At 41.6% G+C, this 18679-nt stretch overlaps 1 protein-coding gene across 18 annotated transcripts in view; it reads left to right on the forward strand.

Annotated features, from left to right (window-relative positions):
• The first annotated feature begins 6611 nt into the window (after positions 1-6611).
• Positions 6612-18679, forward strand: part of FAM193A (family with sequence similarity 193 member A) — a 39306-nt gene continuing 27238 nt past the window's right edge. For 3 of the 18 annotated variants that reach the window (XM_035103345.3, XM_088675968.1, XM_088675959.1), the window contains exons 1-3: positions 6612-7061; positions 11894-12038; positions 15843-15917. In XM_035103345.3, coding sequence (XP_034959236.3) covers positions 11973-12038; positions 15843-15917 — 141 coding nt within the window. In that variant the 5' untranslated portion in view covers positions 6612-7061; positions 11894-11972. Of the gene's footprint in view, positions 7652-11893; positions 12039-15826; positions 15918-18679 lie in introns of all 18 variants that reach the window. The other 15 variants (XM_035103346.3, XM_088675960.1, XM_088675971.1 and 12 more) reach the window with 13 other exon arrangements.

Below are 18679 nucleotides of genomic sequence, written 5' to 3' on the forward strand. Positions count from 1 at the left end.
GGTCAGGTGACGCGACGCACGTATCCTTCCGCCGGCGCATTTCGGGGGGGCGGGGCGGGGCGGGGGAGGAGGTCGCCGGCGACCAGCTCTCAGGCGTTTCTGGCTTAGCCGGGAAGGGGCGGCTTCGAGGGATGAGATTAGCCTTCCTTTTAGCAGGAAATTACATCCCCAGGGGGTGTTTGGTGTTGTTTTTGTTGTTTTTTTTGGGGGGGGGTCACAGCGACACGCTGTTATAAAATATTTGGCTTTATTAAAACAATTAAGATTCACCATGAAGCACACATCTGTGTCACATAAGAAATGCTGTAAATACATTTTATAGCCCTGTGTATTATATTATCCAATCCAATACTGCCTCCTTGCACTCCCCCTTTCCTTTATTTTTTCAGCCCCAATCCTCTTCCTTTGCAGGTTGGATTATTGATCCAATAATTATTTAAACTAGTTTATGAACTGCTTAATAGTTTAAAAAATATATTCATGTTATGAACAATATTTTAAAACACCAGTATCAGTGAAACAAAAATACCACCTAAAGCCACTAAAACAGCAGCATAGAAGCAAATTAAACATTTTTTTGAGAGATTCAAGTGCATAAAGCACAATCCAGTCATGTGAGTTAGGAAAAGCTTGGGCAAAAATATAGGTATTTAGAAGAAATGTGAAGCAACTGATGGTTGCTCTTATATTTTATGGCAGAGGGAAGTGTTATGGTAAAAATGCCCCTAAAATACGCAGCCTTTTAGGAAGGACAGATGCGGGTCGGAAGCTCCAAAATTTGCACTAAATTCAGCTCTGCCGGGAAATGACAGAGACCACAAGATGCTGTCAGGAAAAACAAACTGATCCTTTTATTACAGAAAGAAAGAACTACAGCTGTACAAAGAATGTAGGAAGGAACCCCGGGAAATGGTGAACCTCCCTCTTATCCCCTCCTGTCCCCATGTGAAAATCCCTTTACTGGGAGGGAGGGGAAGGACAAGGAGAATGGGTGGTGATGGGATTAACTAGGTGCAGAGACGACTATTTCTTCATATGGTGATGTGTCAATCGCTCTCCTCCCTGATGGGTTTCCCTTTGTTTGATCAGTCTAAATGGGAGTTGGGGTGGGGCCGTTCCTGGCGATTGCCGAGGGGTTGGGGTCCATCCGGCAGGTGTTTCCCCCCAGGTCAGGCAAGGATGATCCCTGGGATTATGTAAAAGGTGACACTTCTGGAGGTTTGAATAAACTGTCCCAGTTAATCCATCTTTGTCCTTGTGTGTCTTTTGAATCAGGATGGCGATGGGACAAGGTTCAGGTGGGAAGGGGTGCTACACGGTTCATGCAGCATTTCCTTTTACAGGAGACATATATAATACAGAGAATTCTATGCAAAAGGTAGTAGTCCTGATATATAAAGGTTCTGAGACATAAAACAGCAATTCTAATACAGAGAGAATCTAGCATAATTTAAGGCAAAAGGTTCTGTAGTGATAATCTAAAGGAGTCTGGGGCGGAGGGGAAGGTGGAGAAGGGAAATGTGTGAGCTTATGCTAATGTTGAGATGTGTGCATATGCAGATCCTTAAGCGTTCCTTTAGGCAGGGTCCTGTCCTAGCGGGAGAGGTGAGGAGACGGGGGGGGGGGGGGAGATGGCATTGGAACAGGATTCTGGGTAGTTGCAGCTGTCAAATTCTGTCACCCCTCTCTGTTCATTAAAAATGGTGTCCTACTTTCCCCCCCATATAATTTTTTATAACAGAAGCATTCCATAGTGTAGGGGCAACAGCAGAAAATGCCTATTTTGGAGTCACCATCCTATGTTATTATGTAGGGTGTGCTGCCACAAGTGGAATTTTTCCTGATTAGCTAACTGATCTTCCAAGTTTGTATAGGGGCAGGTGATATTTCAGGAAAAGTGGTTCTGAGTTGTTCAAGGCTATATATATGTTAAGGGAGGCATCCCCAAACTGCGGCCCTCCAGATTTTTGGCCTACAACTCCCATGATCCCTAGCTAACAGGACCAGTGGTGAGGGATGATGGGAATTGTAGTCCAAAACATCTGGAGGGCCGAAGTTTGGGGATGCCTGTGTTAAGATCTTGAGCATGGCCTGGCAGCTTACTGGTAGCCAGCACAGTTCCCTCAGCACAGGTGTAATATATGTGCAACTCAACAACCTGTCCACAGCATTCTACAACTTTGTCACAGATAGCTTTGTTCTGTCCCCCCCCCCAAACATAAAACCTGCCCGCCCTAAAATAAATCATGGCCATCTGGGCGTAGCCAGAATTTATTTGTAGGGAGCAGGCTTTATGCTGTGGGGGGGCAGAAAAAAGTTATCTATGATGCTATTGGTCAGTTAAGTATTTTTATTTATTTACTTGATTTGGGGGAGCAGGAGCACCCCCGGCCCCATCTGCCATCAAATCATTTGCCATTTTGTGGATGACTCCCATTGAGGAGTTGAGTATCCTATACTTGGCAACTAAATTTGCATGTTAGGTGTGAATTTTAGGTCAGGATATGCCTGAATGCCTTGCAGGAGAGAAGGCTGGAATAGGGCTTGTACCAGAGTCATCAAGGTTCATAATGGTGGTTCTCATATTAGTATTATGTCAACCTTTTTATTAACACCTATAACAGAGAAAGAAAATGCATGAACGAGGTTCCCTGGCAAACCTCATGGTTAGCTAACAGAAGTAGAATCTTGATCCTGTGTTTTGGGTCTGTCAGGGTGGGGTTCATCTTTGAAGGACTATTTTTACATTTGTTGACTGACTTTTCCCTGGACTTGAAACGCTCTGCTTGCTTATTCTTTCCCGCACATTGCAGTAGACGTTCTGCATCAACCACTACGCTAGTAGTGTACAGTGGTGCCTCGCTTAATGAATGCCCTGCTTAACGAAATTTCCGCTTAAATTTCCGCTTAACGAAAGGATTTTTCGAGCGGAGGTTGCCTCGCTAGATGAATTCGTTTTATGAAAAATTCGTCTAGCGAATCGCGATTTCCAAAAGGAATGCATTGAAATTCAATTAATGCGTTCCTATGGGCAAAAAAAAAATCAAACAAAATTCAATGCATTCCTATGGGATTCGCTAGACGAATTTTTCATTATAAGAAAAGACCCGTGGAACGAATTAAATTCGTCTAGCGAGGCACCACTGTTTTGCTAGTAGGGCAATATTTTCCAACTCTGGTGAGCTGTGTTCCACGTGGTGAGCTGTTCTTTTCTATTCTGTGTTCCATATTTTGGTAACTAAGAAATTGCCCATGTATTTGCTTGTTGTTGTTTAGTCGTTTAGTCGTGTCCGACTCTTCATGACCCCATGGACCAGAGCACGCCAAGCACTCCTGTCTTGCACTGCCTCCCGCAGTTCCGTCAGACTCATGTTGGTAGCTTTGAGAACACTGTCCAACCATCTCTTCCTCTGTCGTCCCCTTCTCCTTGTGCCCTCCATCTGTCCCAACATCAGGGTCTTTTCCAGGGAGTCTTCTCTTCTCATGAGGTGGCCAAAGTATTGGAGCCTCAGCTTCACGATCTGTCCTTCCAGTGAGCACTCAGGGCTGACTTCCTTCAGAATGGATAGGTTTGATCTTCTTGCAGTCCATGGGACTCTCAAAAGTCTCCTCCAGCACCATAATTCAAAAGCATCAATTATTCGGCGATCAGCCTTTTTTATGGTCCAGCTCTCACTTCGATACATCACTACTGGGAAAACCATAGCTTTAACTATACGGACCTTTGTTGGCAAGGTAATGTCTCTGCTTTTTAAGATGCTGTCTAGGTTTGTCATTGCTTTTCTCCCAAGAAGCAGGCATCTTCTAATTTCGTGACTGCTGTCACCATCTGCAGTGATCATGGAACCCAAGAAAGTAAAATCTCTCACTGCCTCCATTTCTTCCCTTTGTATTTGCCAGGAGGTGATGGGACCAGTAGCCATGATCTTAGTTTTTTTATGTTGAGCTTCAGACCATATTTTGTGCTCTCCTCTTTCACCCTCATTAAAAGGTTCTTTAATTCCTCCTCACTTTCTGCATATCTGTTGATATTTCTTCCGGCAATCTTAATTTGCTTATTTCCCCCCTATTTTCTTTTTGTGTCTTCCCACCTTCCAATTGTAAGCCTACAGACAGGTACTGTACTTTTTTTTTTACTGATCTTCATTGCCACTTGGGCAGCCTTTTTTGACTAAAAAGTTAGATATTTAAATAAATAAAATTGCATGATTACTAGCTAACCAGCACTATATAAAAAGTGTTATGGAATAATTTTGAACTTTTTATGATTTATTTTCTACAACACCTCACCCTCAGTGGGTAATACAGCAATAAATGCTTATGTGGTTTTTTTGGGAGGGGGGGATGAGATTTCTGGGGAAAGTTTGGCTACTGTCCCATCTGTTGCATGGGAGCCGACAGGCAGCACGCTTGGCTAACAGCTGAGAGAAAGCAGGCACGCAGTGAGCTTCTTTATCAGTTCATTTATTTAGTATCAATGCAGAGTACTCCCTCAAAGCTGAGCTGTTGCCCAGAATGGCCGCTCCTTCTCCCAGCAGCCCACTTCCTACATATCAGATCCCTCCGAGTCACAGTGGCTGCCAAGGGACTCCTTGCACTGTTTGGTTTTCAGCTCTGTGCCATGGATAAAACGCTGGTTCTGCTAGCTAGCTCCTGTTATAAGAATTTTAAGGTCTTATATATAAAAAGTAAATGTTCATAAATGTACCAAGCAAGCATATACATAAATGTATAGACCACATGTCTGAGACCCACAGAAAAAGTCCTGAAACCATTTGTCTCCTCCAGATGACCTCAAATATTTCTCTGCAAGGTGGAAGGAAATGGGGAGCCTCCCCATTGTCTCTTTGCTCACAAATCCTGTCTCAAGGGCACATTTAAGATATGAATAGGGTGAGTCTGTGACCTGTGACCTGGATTCAGGGATTGAGTAGTTATCATAACAAAAGAGTGGCCAGGATGCCCAGGTAATCCAATCAGGTAACCTGGCAGACAGGATAAAAACAATGCACTCAGATTTCTGTTGTTATCCAAGCCTTCTCTGACCTGACCCACGTATGATGTATGGAGGGGTAGTCTTGAGCTCCAGGGTAGGCAGTTCAAAAGTCTATATAAGGGCTTGCACACCTTTGTCCTGGGTCCCTCCTGCCTCCTTATTCAACAACTTTATCAATGACTTGGATGATGGACTTGAGGGCATCCTGAGCAAGTTTGCAGACGACACCAAATTGGGAGGGGTGGCTAATAGCCCAGAGGACAGGATCACACTTCAAAATGACCTTAACAGATTAGAGAACTGGGCCAAAACAAACAAGATGAATTTTAACAAGGAGAAATGTAAGGTACCCCTGACAGGTCCAGTTGCAGATGACTCGGGTTGCGGTGCTCATCTCACTCTATAGGCCGAGGGAGCCAGCGTTTGTCCACAGACAGCTTCCAGGTCATGTGGCCAGCATGACTAAGCCACTTCTGGTGAACCAGAGCAGCGCACAGAAACACCGTTTACCTTCCTACCGGAGAGGTACCTATTTATCTACTTGCACTTGACATGCTTTCGAACTGCTAGGTGGGCAGGAGCTGGGACCGAACAACGGGAGCTTGCCCCGTCATGGGAATTCGAACCGCCAACCTTCCAATGGGCAAGCCCTACGCTCTGTGGTTTAGACCACAGCACCACCCGCGTCCCTGGAAAGATTTTTATTATTATTATTCTGTTGCAACAGTTAATAAAGACCAGTCTTTTAGCCACTTTGCTTTTGTTTACCCTGTCTGGTCTCTGTTCATTTCCTGACCGGTTTGAGTCTTAAAAGGTACGCTCTCTCCGAAGGTCCAGTCTTCCTTAAGAAGCTGAACCCCTTGAAGGGACCCCTCAGTATTCTTGTTTCACTCCTGCTCCCCTTCATCCATTATTTTGCATTTTTTTTTCCTTTTGCTTCTGGGGTGTGTTCTGTCTCCCACCACCATGAACCTAGGTCCATGCTATCTTGATCTGCCTCCTCCTCTCTGGAAGCATCTTGGTGTGCCCCCTCGCCTCCTCACCTGACCAGTCCCTGACAGCTGCTTATGCATTTCAAGCATTTTTAAATTAAGGTTTTCCATATTTGCATGGAGCTGCGCTCCACCCCCCAATTTGGGCTCTTTTAGACCTGGCGGACATTTTGTGCTCACTGAAGCCATCGTATAACTGGCGCCCACAGACTCTCAGGATCCCAAAAGTGCCCACAGGCCCCAAACACGTTGGCGGCCACTGTCTGAACGCACTCTTTTGGAGACCAGGCTCGGAAGTCTGTTGTGATCTTGAAAGAATTAATATTCAGAGCAACTTGAGCAGAACGAAACGTACTTTTGCAAAACCTGGAGGAAGTTTTCTCCGCTTTCCTGCCCACTTTTCGTTTCCTTGGCCTATGTTAACTCGCGCTCAAAATTCACCCAAACCCATTAAACCGTGTGCCCTTGCTGCTTGGTGTCGAGTCATGTTGCCCAATGTCTTTGGTTCTAGGAGAGTCATTATTAAAAGTCCATAAAAGAGATTTGCCGGGGAGCGGCGGTAAATAGTAGTAATCATCACACCTAAAAGTCTCTAGGTGACCGTTAAGAGCAGTTATTACTTTATGTCACAAATAGCCAACTGGAGGAGGGTTGGTTCCTGCAGCCCGAAGCGGCCGGCGAAGCCCCTCTCAGGGCTCTCTGCCCCGCGGCGCTGCCCAAGCCCGCTTCCTCGAGAGCCGCGCGGCGGGTTTCGGTTTGGGCCGGTTTTGAATGACGGGAGCGCAGGGACGGTGCGGGTGTCGGAAGCAGCCAGCCTCGGCCAGTACTGCAGCCCGGCAGCCCGCACGTGAAAACGAACGGTTCCCCGTGTCTTCGTTTGGTTAGCAGCGGAGAAATCCTCCCAGGGGCGGCAACGCGGCCGGAGAGCCCCCGGAGGAAGAGGAGGAGGAGGAGGGCAGCAGCAGCCTCAAGCGGAGCCGGCAGGAATTGCGCCGCCCTCTCCGCCTCCGTCGCAGTCCCTTGCCTCGCTTTCTGGCCTAGTCGCGCGCGGCCGCTGGAAGGCAACCCCTGAGGTGAGCTTGGAGGGGCGTCGGGTGGGAGGCTCCTGCTGCTCGTCGTGGGCGCGGCGCCCGCTTTAAGGCGCGGCCTGCACCATCTTCTTTGTGTCAGCCTCCGTTTCCCCCTCTCACAGCTTGGAGGAGCTGAGGCGCCTTGCGAAGGGCCTGGCGTAGCTTCCTCCCTCCCTCCTCTTCCTCCCCCCCAATAGGCCGCCCTTGACTTTGGGCCTCTGAGGCCTTGCCTTTGTCTCCTGCCGGGGTTGAGGGGCAGCGGCGGGAAGGGCGCCGTCGCCTTGTACTCGGCGCGACCGAGCGCGCCCACCTCCCCGGCGGCCGCCTTCTCCGTGCGGGAGAGCGGCCTTCGGAGCCCCCTTTCCGCGGTCTCCCGAGGGCCGCCCTCCTTAAACCCCGCTGACCGCTGCTTGGGGTTTTTGCGCAGAAAGGGGCGCGAAGGAGGCCGCGGCGCTGGCGGGGTCTTCGGACTGGGCTTGGTCACTTGGCTGCCCCTGAAGAGGGTCGCTTGCTTCCCGAGGCTGTGCCGCCACCGCTGCGTTTATTTGAAAGGGCCTCTTGGTTCGCCCGGCATCAGCACCGCTAAAAACCAGGTAAAAACTTCCTCGAAACCCAGAGGAAGAGACCCTTGGCTCCTTTTTGCCAGCGTAGTTCGGGCACAAAACAAGTCTTGAGGTTCGGGAAACCATTTGATCCAAAGACTCGCTTTGTGGTAAAATCTTCAAGCTGGTCGAGGCACCGGCTCCTCTAAAATAAGGTTTTGAGCCCCAGCTCAATAAAATAGGGAAGTATGTAAAGCCCGTACTTAGAAAAGAACGCGGTAGCTGCCTATTTTTCCGTTGCTGAAATTATTTCTAATCTTTCATTCTTGGTGGGCAGGTACTTTTCCCCTTACGTTATCAGAAACTGTTACTTAGATAAATTAAACTTAAATGCTTACATATGGAAAGTAGGAAAAGAAAGTAATTATGTTCTGAAAAGACCATATCTGTGCAGGCCTGGTTTTTATTTTTATTTTTATTTTTGGTGGATGAGGAACGCCTGCCTGTCATTCAGAGCAGAAACTCCCAAAGGGTTGTGATATAAAGGCTTCTGTGAATCTCCCCCAAGAGGTGCTGCCTGGTATATATATCCCTGCATGGCTTGCTTCCTGCTATTTTTGCCTCCTTTCAGTCACTTTCCTCTGTGGACAAGTAATTTTTTCTGCATCTATATACACTGAATGCAATTCAGTCAGTCTTGAAATGGACACAGCAAAATTGCATGCTTATAATATTATACCTATACTTATCTGCATGAGAACTGGGTTATCTGCATTTTTCAGGTTTTTTTTTCTTCTGCTAATCAGATGATGGTCAGATTAGTGATTTCTAGAAACAAGGGGAAAGCAGCTCTTGGAGCAGAGAATTCATAGCTAAGGGGAAACCTTTTTACATATTAGAGTGAAACATGTTTCCAATTTTAATTCAGATAACTGCTTCAGCTGTCAAAAGTTTAAAATATTGACCTTGCATTTTGGCAGGTTTCTCGCTTTATGCTAGAGAGGGGTGAGAATGCAGTTTGCAGTGTGTGGCTAAACTGCTGACAATTTGGAAGTGCTATCAGCAGGTAGAAGTGAAATTGCTGTTGGCTGGCAAGCACAGAGATACTTCATGAGAGACAGTACGTTGGGCTTCCTAAGTTTCCCAGGTCTCTTTTCCTATACGCATATAGAAAAAGTGTTACTTCGAATGCTATATGCATGTGCATTGAAGAGTAACTTTCTTCTGTTAATATTATTAATAAATTGGAAATCAAAGTGTGGGATACTTATATCACCACTCAAGGCTTTAACATTATGGAATAGACTAGCATAGCAATGAGGGGCAGTGATAGAAACAGTGGTTTGGAGCATGAAATGCTTTGTTGTTTCCAGAACTGTTTCCAGATCTATTAAGTTTTCTTCTATCTAAGGACATCTAGGATGCTGACTACAGATGTACAGTATTCAACAAATAGCAGTATCTTTACATCTGCCATACCCTGGCAACAGTTCACATGAATGTTTACAGTGAAGTGTCATGATTGTGTATGTCTTCCTTCGCACTTTGATGCTGTACATCCTTGAGTTCCCCTAGCATTCTTGCAATGGCAATTGAATGGCAATTCAACATCTAAGGATTGATGGGTCTTCAACCAGTCTGACCACTTCTCTGCAGAATGGCTGAGAATGTTTGCTTTCCCTTTTGTATTGTGAATTTTCCAGCATTAGATGCCAGTGAAACATCTGAATGCTTTTTTAAATAGGTTTTTATTAAATATTTTCTTTGGTTACAAAATTACATACATCATCTCACCTTCAGATCATAATGTACTTTCTACAGATTTGTCATATTTGTCATATTAGTGAGACTTTAATGTTGTATGCAGTACAGTGGTACCTCGGGTTAAGAACTTAATTCGTTCTGGAGGTCCGTTCTTAACCTGAAACTGTTCTTAACCTGAGACACCACTTTAGCTAATGGGGGCTCCTGCTGCCGCCGTGCCGCCGGAGCAAAATTGCTGTTCTCATCCTGAAGCAAAGTTCTTAACCTGAGGTACTATTTCTGGGTTAGTAGAATCTGTAACCTGAAGCGTTTGTAACCTGAGGTACCACTGTATAAGGTTGGGGGGGAAGAGGGAGTAGTAAACTTTCATTCTTTATACATAGTGTATATGTGAGGTTTCTGTGTCAGCTTTGAGTGGGTAGGTTCTCTTTATTCATTTATTGGTTTTCATTGACATTGAGAGAGGTTGGGGGGCCCAGGGCATGGTTAGTTGCCTTCAGTTGGCTGCAGTGAGTTTTGTTTGCATGTATGGGGGGAGGGGAAGAGGAATTGTTGGGTAAAGTTAGCCATATTGATTTGTATGCTGTTGGTGGGTTCTTCTTGTTGCCTTGTTGGGCTGTGTGTGTGTACCATATTTTTCCGTCTATAAGACACCCCCATATATAAGAAAGGTAACAAATGGCTCCTGTAAGCTAGGTAACAAATGGCTCCTTAAACCAATGTTACAGTTGCCAAAATGGAATGTCTAGTTGCCATTTTGGGGTAAGATGGCTCTAAAGCCTTGATTTTCAAATGGACTGATTGTGATTGATTATCAGTTAAACATCTTGAGCTACATTAAGAACTTTGAGAACTTAAAGAAGAAAAGTTACTTTATCCAGGGACAGTCTATATATATTTTCTTGATGGTGACATAGACCATTCATAGCATAAGAGTATTCTTCACAACTGTGAGCAGGGTGGGGTAAGTAAAGACAAACTACAACAATTAACTATAATGTTCACTGTTCCTGCTCAGGCTGCACAGAAAAAGCATTTTGGTTCCTGAAATTCATTCTGATTGCAGATAAAATATATCTGATAGAATTCTACAGGATGTGATATTTGTGTGTGAAAACAGTCAAGATCCAGTGATTCCCCAGATGATGGAGATGTCAGATGCCGTCCTGGTACCCAGGCATCTTCACTTAGTTGCAAGTGGCCAATACTCAGATGCAAAATGCACCTGGCTAATTTTAAATACAGTCGTACTGTACCTTGGTTTTTGAACAGCTTAGTTCTTCAATGTTTTGGCTCCTAAACACCACAAACCCGGAAGTGACTGTTCCGGTTTGCAAACTATTTTTGGAAGGCAAACGTCCAATGCGGCTTCTGATTGAGTGCAAGAAATTCCTGTCACCAATTCAGAAACCGTGCCTTGGTTTTTGAAACCAACTCTCTTGTTCTGAAGCAGTGCAAATAATTTCTTTCTGTGAGCAGTCATGATACCTGCATCATTTTGCGTTCTATAAAGATGATGGTGGTGATGATGATGGTGGTGATAATGATAATAATGATAATAATAATAATAGTAATGATAATAATAATTAATAATATTTATACCCCACCCTTCTGGCTGGGTTTTCCCAGCCAGATTTCTGCTCTCTTAAATGCGGCAGCCACACAACCACTATTTTGCGTTATGCCATGTCCCCACCATAGCTGCCATTTTGTGTTATGCCAAATACCTCAGAGCCATCATATTTTGACAGGCACCCATAGTACTTTCTCAAAATTCCAAATATGCCCACTGGTCCAAAAGGGTTGGCAACCCCTGCTGTGGCCACTTGTATTTCCTTTCTTTAACATCAAGACAATGTCTGATATGACAAATTATATGAATATTGCCCAAAGGGCGCAAAATAAAGGTAGAATTGATGTCAAGAATACATTAAGTTTTGGTTCTGATGGTAAAGGCAGTGCAAAAATACCCTTGAAGCAATATATAATACTTCTGATCTAGGTCATTTAATAGCTCTATCAGCATCCTAGCTTGTAAAGCAATGCAATATAGCAAAGATGAAATAGGGAAGACAAAACAACTTCTTAGTCTAGTTCAAATCCATTAGTTAATTTCATTGGACCTCTAGAGTAATGTTTGAAAAATAACATAAAATTTGAATTAATTATATGTTTGTTATTATTTGTTTAAACCATTTACATATTAATGTATGCCAGGACAGGATACATCATTAGATCTCAAAAGTGAGACTTGCAAAGTTTCCCCATCTTTTTATGATCCATTTCTTGGATTTGGCTAAATTATCCTTTAATAATTACTCAAGATATTTAATCTTTCCATGAGAAAAATGCCAATTCTGAGAAAGGTTTGGACCAATAAACAAGATTTATTTGGATTTGTTGGTATAATAAGTTTCTGGATTTCTGGAATATAGTAAAAATGCTAGTTGATAGAACAAAATGCTTTAATATATTTTAGTTAAGGCTGTTTACATAAGACTATACACTTACTGTTATCTTAATTGTTAGGCTAGGAGTAACACATGATTCCTGTAGCGAAGATACATATAGTAACTTGCTTCAACAGTATCACCAGTTGGAACAGGAGATGGGTCAAGTTGCTGAAACATGGCTTGAATATCAGAAAAGAATAGATGATTATGTTGATGACCAGGTAAGCAAATAATATACATATATATATAAATATACTGTAATCTTAATCAGAAAGTTCAGGTGTTAAAACAAACTGCATACAGGTATATGTAAAGAGATGCAGATAATTGTTAACATTGTGTATAGGTGTACTATATTAATATGTTTGTGTATGTGCACAAATCATTTTATATTAGTCATTTGCCTTAAATATATTTGGTTTTGAAGAAGATGGCAGGCAGCAAGGAAAGCCAGCAACCGTCTTCCAAAAAACCGGAGGAATTGAGGATGCAAGTTATCACTTTGTGGCTTGGGGTTGAAACTTTTCTGCTATCAACTGTTCTCATGAAGCGTTAAGTGAAAAATGTGTTTGTTGGACGGGGGTATTTGTACATGTAGTTGGTTGCTGGGTAGCCATGCAGGTATACGTTTGCTCCCAGATTAACAGGACTTGCTACATGTCAAAAAACTGCACCTTAAAATTGTCATAGTGGCAGCACCCTTACTCTCTGTGTTGCCTGCCATGGTTGCTGCATGGTTGCAGCATCTTGTAGAACTGTGATGTGTAATACACCCCACCCCCGGCCGCCTTTTTACATGTACTGTATATGGAAAGTTTGTTTGTGTTACCATGAAGCATTTTCTATGAACAAGTTGATATTGAGAGTTTTACAGATATATGACTCTTAAGATTGTGTTTTAAAGGGTGTGTGTGTGTAATTTTGTTTTGTTTTGCTTTGCTTTGCTTTGCTTTGTTTTTATTAACCGTCATATTCTTTTATGGAAAAGCCACTGAGGAAGCCCTGTTTAGGCCAGTGCATATTGAGCATTAATAAAAAATGCATTGCTTTTCAACATCTTTGAAACTGTTTCCCCTACACGTTTTTTTCTGTTGGATTCTTTGCTTATCACATGTGCTGTAATAGGAAATGATCTGAGATGGATTAAAGCATTTTTGTTTTTAATTTGTACACTTATTTTTACCAAATTAATTTAAGTTTTAAATACTGTGTTTTAATAATCGGTACATGATACCTGTATTGAGTCTTCAGTATTGTGTGATAAATAGAACTTTTAAATAAAATACTTTTGAAATTCCAGAAACACTGAATTACTCATGAATTTTTGAATCTGAGAAAGAAGTGTTACAGGTGTGTAAATAAAATAAATGCCTGAACTTCACAGTTGACTCAGGTCTCATTTGCAAGAAGAACAAGTTGCAAGATGTTGAGTTAAGTTTAATATACTAGTGGAGTATATTACACCAAAACCAATAAAGAAGAGAGAGCTAGTATAGTTAGAATGTTAGATTAAGATGCAAGAGACACAACTTCAAAATCCATGTAACTTCTATTCGGTTAGGCTAAAATCAGCAGCAATATGGAACATTCTCTGAGATACTGTAGTTTAGAATTTTTTCCAAAGAGTTCTTAAAATCTTCTAGTAAGATTTGTTTGAGCTAAGAGCATTTGGGCTAAGCTACTCATGATGGGTTGGATCTGCCTCAGGCATTTGACTTAGATTCAGACCCATTTTTAACATCCTTCAATATCTTCTAGCTTCACAGTATCAACAGCAATTCATTTATATTGTGTTATAATTCAGAAACACAGGTTTTTAAATACTTCATTAAAATGTTTAAAGCATGCATCTTTCATAGTTTCCTCAAACAGAATATCTTTTATGTATGCATACTGTAAATACCTCAAATTATAGTACCTAGCAATTTGACATTAATATAAAGTTACTATCTTTTAGTGAATAAGTTCAGATAGTTTCAGGGAAGCTTAAAAAGACTAATAACAAATGTTTTTATGTGGATTTAAGCTATTTTGAAGGATACGGAGCTCTGCAAAACATTTCTGGTCTAAAGCTTTATCACCTGTATAAGGTGATGATAAGAATATAGAGTCAGGCCATTGGTCTATTTATCCTTTTACTGCCTCAATACCAGCGGTGGGTAGTCGCTAGCCTGCAGGCCTCTTTATTATCACGATTATTATTATTATTCTTTATTTAGCAGATTTATATCTCCCTTTCCAGTCAGAGTCCTCAAAGTGGAACAGTGTTTATAAAGCACAACAGATACACCAAGAATCATATGTTCATAAAACAACAACAATCAGTCCTACTGAAGCAGAAGCTGGTATCAGGTGTTCCTTCCTATAGGACAGATAGTGTCCATTGGCCTGGGGTTGTTGAAAGGAGGGAGTACTCTGACCGGAGCAGGCCCTGACATTGTCTTTGACCACCATGCCTCCCTGTCTTCTTCCCTCCCACTGGGCAGGTGGTTCTTGTGAGGGGTCGGGGTGGGGGGGCGAATTCAGCCCATCAAGCCTCCCCATGAAGTTGTTTTGCCCAAGTCATGCCTGCCTGTGTTTTGCCCAAGTCATGCCTATGAAGTTGGGTAGAGAACAGGTAAAGCAGCAGCTGTAAAAAGCACAGGATCTAAAAGGAAGAATCAGGAATACATGGCTCTGACTTTTCCTTTATACTTGTGATTTGAATTTTGTGCTTTTCGAATTAGGTGCCTTATTTTCTCTCCCTTTTCAGAGTTATAACTTCAGTTTGCAGCTTCAGATGAAGAATTAGGAGTGATGCACTCCTGGTACATCTTTTTAGCCACAGATTTAAGTTACAGTCACCAGACTTTATGCAGTTGGGTCATTGCCAAGTGGGTGGCCACCTGTCAAAGTGGCCCATGTAGGGTTGGCCACTTGTGCTCTACACTGACTGGCACAAGAGTCTGGAGATGCTGTGTATTGAATCTAGGATCTTAAGGTTTAATTTATATCTTGCTAACAGGATATCTATTCCAGACAGCTTACAAAACCACAGATTTTAAAATGTCATACAATCAGCATTTATATATCTGTTATTGTTCAGATGTGGACTAAGAAGTGGAGGGTTTTTGACATTCCCTTTGCTTAAAAACATGTGTCAGAATGATCTCCGCTTTCCCCAATCCCAACATTCCCCAATGTGATAGATTGGCAGTTTCCTTGAGTACTCCTTTCATTCTGCTGGTGAATTTCCTCAGAATATTCAAGCCCAAGCCTGAAAAGAGAGGGGGTTTTAATGGATGGGGTGATTGAGGGATGGGGTAGTTATCTTCTGCTGACGTCCCTTCAGCCAAGGAACACATGCTTCTTGGTAGTGGTGCCTGTCCTGTGGAATGCCCTCCCATCAGATGTCAAGGAAATAAGACAGCTGAAGGTAGCCCTGTTTAGGGAGGTTTTTAATATTCAGTGCTGTATTGTTTTTAACACTTGATTGGGAGCCGCCCAGAGTGGCTGGGAAAACTCAGCCAGATGGGTGGGGTATAAATAATAAATAATATATATACATAATATATAATAATATATAAATATAATGTAAATAATAATAATAAATATATTAATAACAGTATATTAACAATTATATTATATATAATATAATATATAATTATATTATTATTATTATTATTATTATTGCTGATGGTTCTGTGGCTCAGGGTTGAGCAAGCACGAAGCAATAATTTAGTAGGGGGGTGTATGTTGGATTTGTTAGGATGTGTACCATGCTGTGCTACTTCTGAGCCCTATCCATCCGCTTTGATCTTATAAAACACATTGTTTATATTTTATTATAAGTGTTCGCTAGCCATGTAATTGTTTTATATAGGATATTTGTAGCCAGCATCTACGTACCATACTTTAGTTGAGACAAATCTTATGACTTTAAGCTGCTATATTATTCAATAATTGGGATACAATTGTATCTTCTGAAATGGTGAAGTAGAAATCAAGCAGTGTTAATCAGTGAACTTAGCTTAATTTTGTTCCAGGTGACAGTGAGAACAAAAGAACACTTTCTGAAAGAAGACTGGGAAGTTTTTAAGCAGAGGCATTTGATAGAACAGGTAAAACTATATACTTCCATCTAACACAGCTCAATTCAATGCATGCTTACTCAGAAGTAAATTTCACTGTGTTTGGTGAATCTTCCTTCTAGTAAAATGTGAATAGGATTGCTGCCGTAATTGTATATAAAGAATTGGAAGAGCCTTTCTGTGTTTTTCAGCAATATTAATTTTTCTTCAAGTCTGCATATTGTGTGTGTACTCTGCAAACAGCCACCACTGAAAGTGTACTTAGAACATAACTGTCCTCCTTAATTCGTTTTCCATTATTTTAAATAAACTGAAAATGCACAGATTCCCATTAACCTATTGTTACCCTATAATGAATTAAATAGCACAATACTAAGTTTCTTCCATTGTTTGAGGTTCTGTAACTTTGGTTAAGATTTTTGTAACTGCTTACGTGTTTCTACTCAAATATCTGCAAATACATTACAGTATTCAGCAGATAGGGCTGGCAAGCCATTGGAGCATGAAGACTTACTTTTCTTAAGATTCAGAATTGTCTCAATTTCCAGTACAGTAACAGATTCACTTAAATGAGTTGTATCTGGCTTGTAACTTGGCAACAGAGAGCACTCGGGTGGGTCCTCCCGATAAGCAAAATTCCTAATGATACTCCTCATATTTCTATTGAATCTGAATCCATAATTACTAGCCTCAAGTTAAATTTTTGCTTAGGATACTGAAGTAATTAGTTTAAAGATAATATTTTGGCAAGCATTTTTTTCTTAACAAACAAAAATGAGAAATGCACATTGTAGTCCAGTAAGTCTTTTTCCCCCATTTGCTGCTGTGGTCCTTTGTGATCATCCTCTTGTAAAGCTTTTTGTTTTTCCTCTTGTATTTTCCATCTTATTTCTTCCATAACTGAATCTGTTTCAGTCTCCTCATAGATTGCAGTTCTCAGCATACATTTCCAGAAATAGGCTCCATTTGAGCAGAGTAAGACTTGCTTCTGAGTAGACTTGCATAGGATTGGGCATTCATCACCTATGGAGACACATACTTAATAACCTCTCAGAACGGCTTCCTACCACCCCAGACTATAAACTAGTCTACAATCTGTATCTCTTACTCACTAACCACCCCAACTGTCATTTGTGTGTCAAAGCACCATCATATTTTGGACCTCCTTGGGGCCAGATAGTGCCATTCTGTATTCAGTCCCTTAACCACATAAGAAAGGAGTGATTGATTGAAGTTATTGTTTTGTAGTGCTTTCAGAAGTGATCTGGTCTGTGATAAGCGGCATCTGAAATATTGAACTGTAATCCTTACTCTTTAATGTTAGATCTTTTGTATTGATCCAAAACCTCAGTAGGTGGTGAAATAGTTATGGGAGTAGCACATCAATTTATTAAGATGTTATACTGTATTTTTCACAAAACATGGAGAGAAAGTTGCAGATCTCCAAAAAGATGAAGAAAAAACATTCCATCTTCACAAAACCACAGGAATCACTTGTCACAAAACTTTCTAAGTGCCTTAACCGTATGGACTTGTCACATTTGTTCATCAAATTAACAATAGGGCACAAAGCAACTGATAAGGGAGTTGGTGAATCTGAGCGCACAGGCCTTTCCCCCTTTTTTTCTCTCTCAAGTAAAGGATTTTCCCAATTAGATTTCCAGGCATTTTCTGTTAAAAATCTTTTTATTTGTCTTCTCATATCCTAAAGCAAATGGAAACATCACTTACAAGCAAGTTTTCTTAAAGCTAACGGCATCTACTGCTCAGCAATTTTCTTTAGCATTCAGGGAGAGAACCCTGGTTGTAATCCTAGCGTCCTTTCCAGAATTGATAATAATGTGGTGTTTTTTGTTTTTATTGTCACAAAAGGAATTGCATGCTCTTTGTGCAATCAGACATTTGTCCTCATGTTCTTTGATGCTCTTTGATGAGGTTGGAAGCTCTCTTTTGTAAAACAACAAACAACAACAACAACAACACACCCTAATAAAACCAAGCTGGTGAAACAGGTACAAAAGTAGGCACGTTCTGATATAATGAGCCCACCATTCTGTTGTTGAAATGAAGTTAGTAAATGCTGTAATCTTAGCCTGCTTACAGCAAGAACATAGACTTCTAGTCATAACAACAGGGCTCAGCTAAACTACTTAACTTCCATGATCTTCAGATTGTAAAGGAACACATGTGGAATTCAGTTTTGATTCCTGAATGAAATTCCTGCTTTTTCAGAAAGTTGCTGTGAAATTGCACCAACTAGCTTGCATAGTTATGAAGGACAGAAAGTCTCAATGGACAGTAGTAGGTCAAAGCCTCTTTTTTGCTTCTTTTTTGCTAGAAGTGATTCTGAACTCTCAGATTTTAAGCATCTATCATTATCTTAATCTAGTCCTATAATTGGTTGTTGTTTTTACCAGACCCTCATTTATATCTTTTTATGCTTTTTTTTCATTTTCAATAACAATATTCTAATTAATGACAAATCAAATCAATCCAAATTATGATAATAACAATACCAATTATATATTCCAATTATCCTTCCATAGCGCAGCAGAGGCAAGGGGAAGCCGCACACTTTTTTTTTTTGTATGGTGTATATGCAAGCATGTAATCTCTCTCACGGTCCTGGTTTATCCCGTCCGAAGTCTCTGCGCTCCAAGTCCCAATGGCTGTCCGTGGGGCACATGCACAGTAGCACAATCCCACGGACACACGGAATGGACACAGAGACAGTTGCATATTATTAAATAGGATGGATCAGATTTAGTTTGGTGCAGTTCTTTAAGCTCAAG

Source organism: Zootoca vivipara, chromosome 8, assembly GCF_965207765.1.
Source record: "Zootoca vivipara chromosome 8, rZooViv2.hap1.1, whole genome shotgun sequence".
NCBI classification, from domain to species: domain Eukaryota; kingdom Metazoa; phylum Chordata; class Lepidosauria; order Squamata; family Lacertidae; genus Zootoca; species Zootoca vivipara.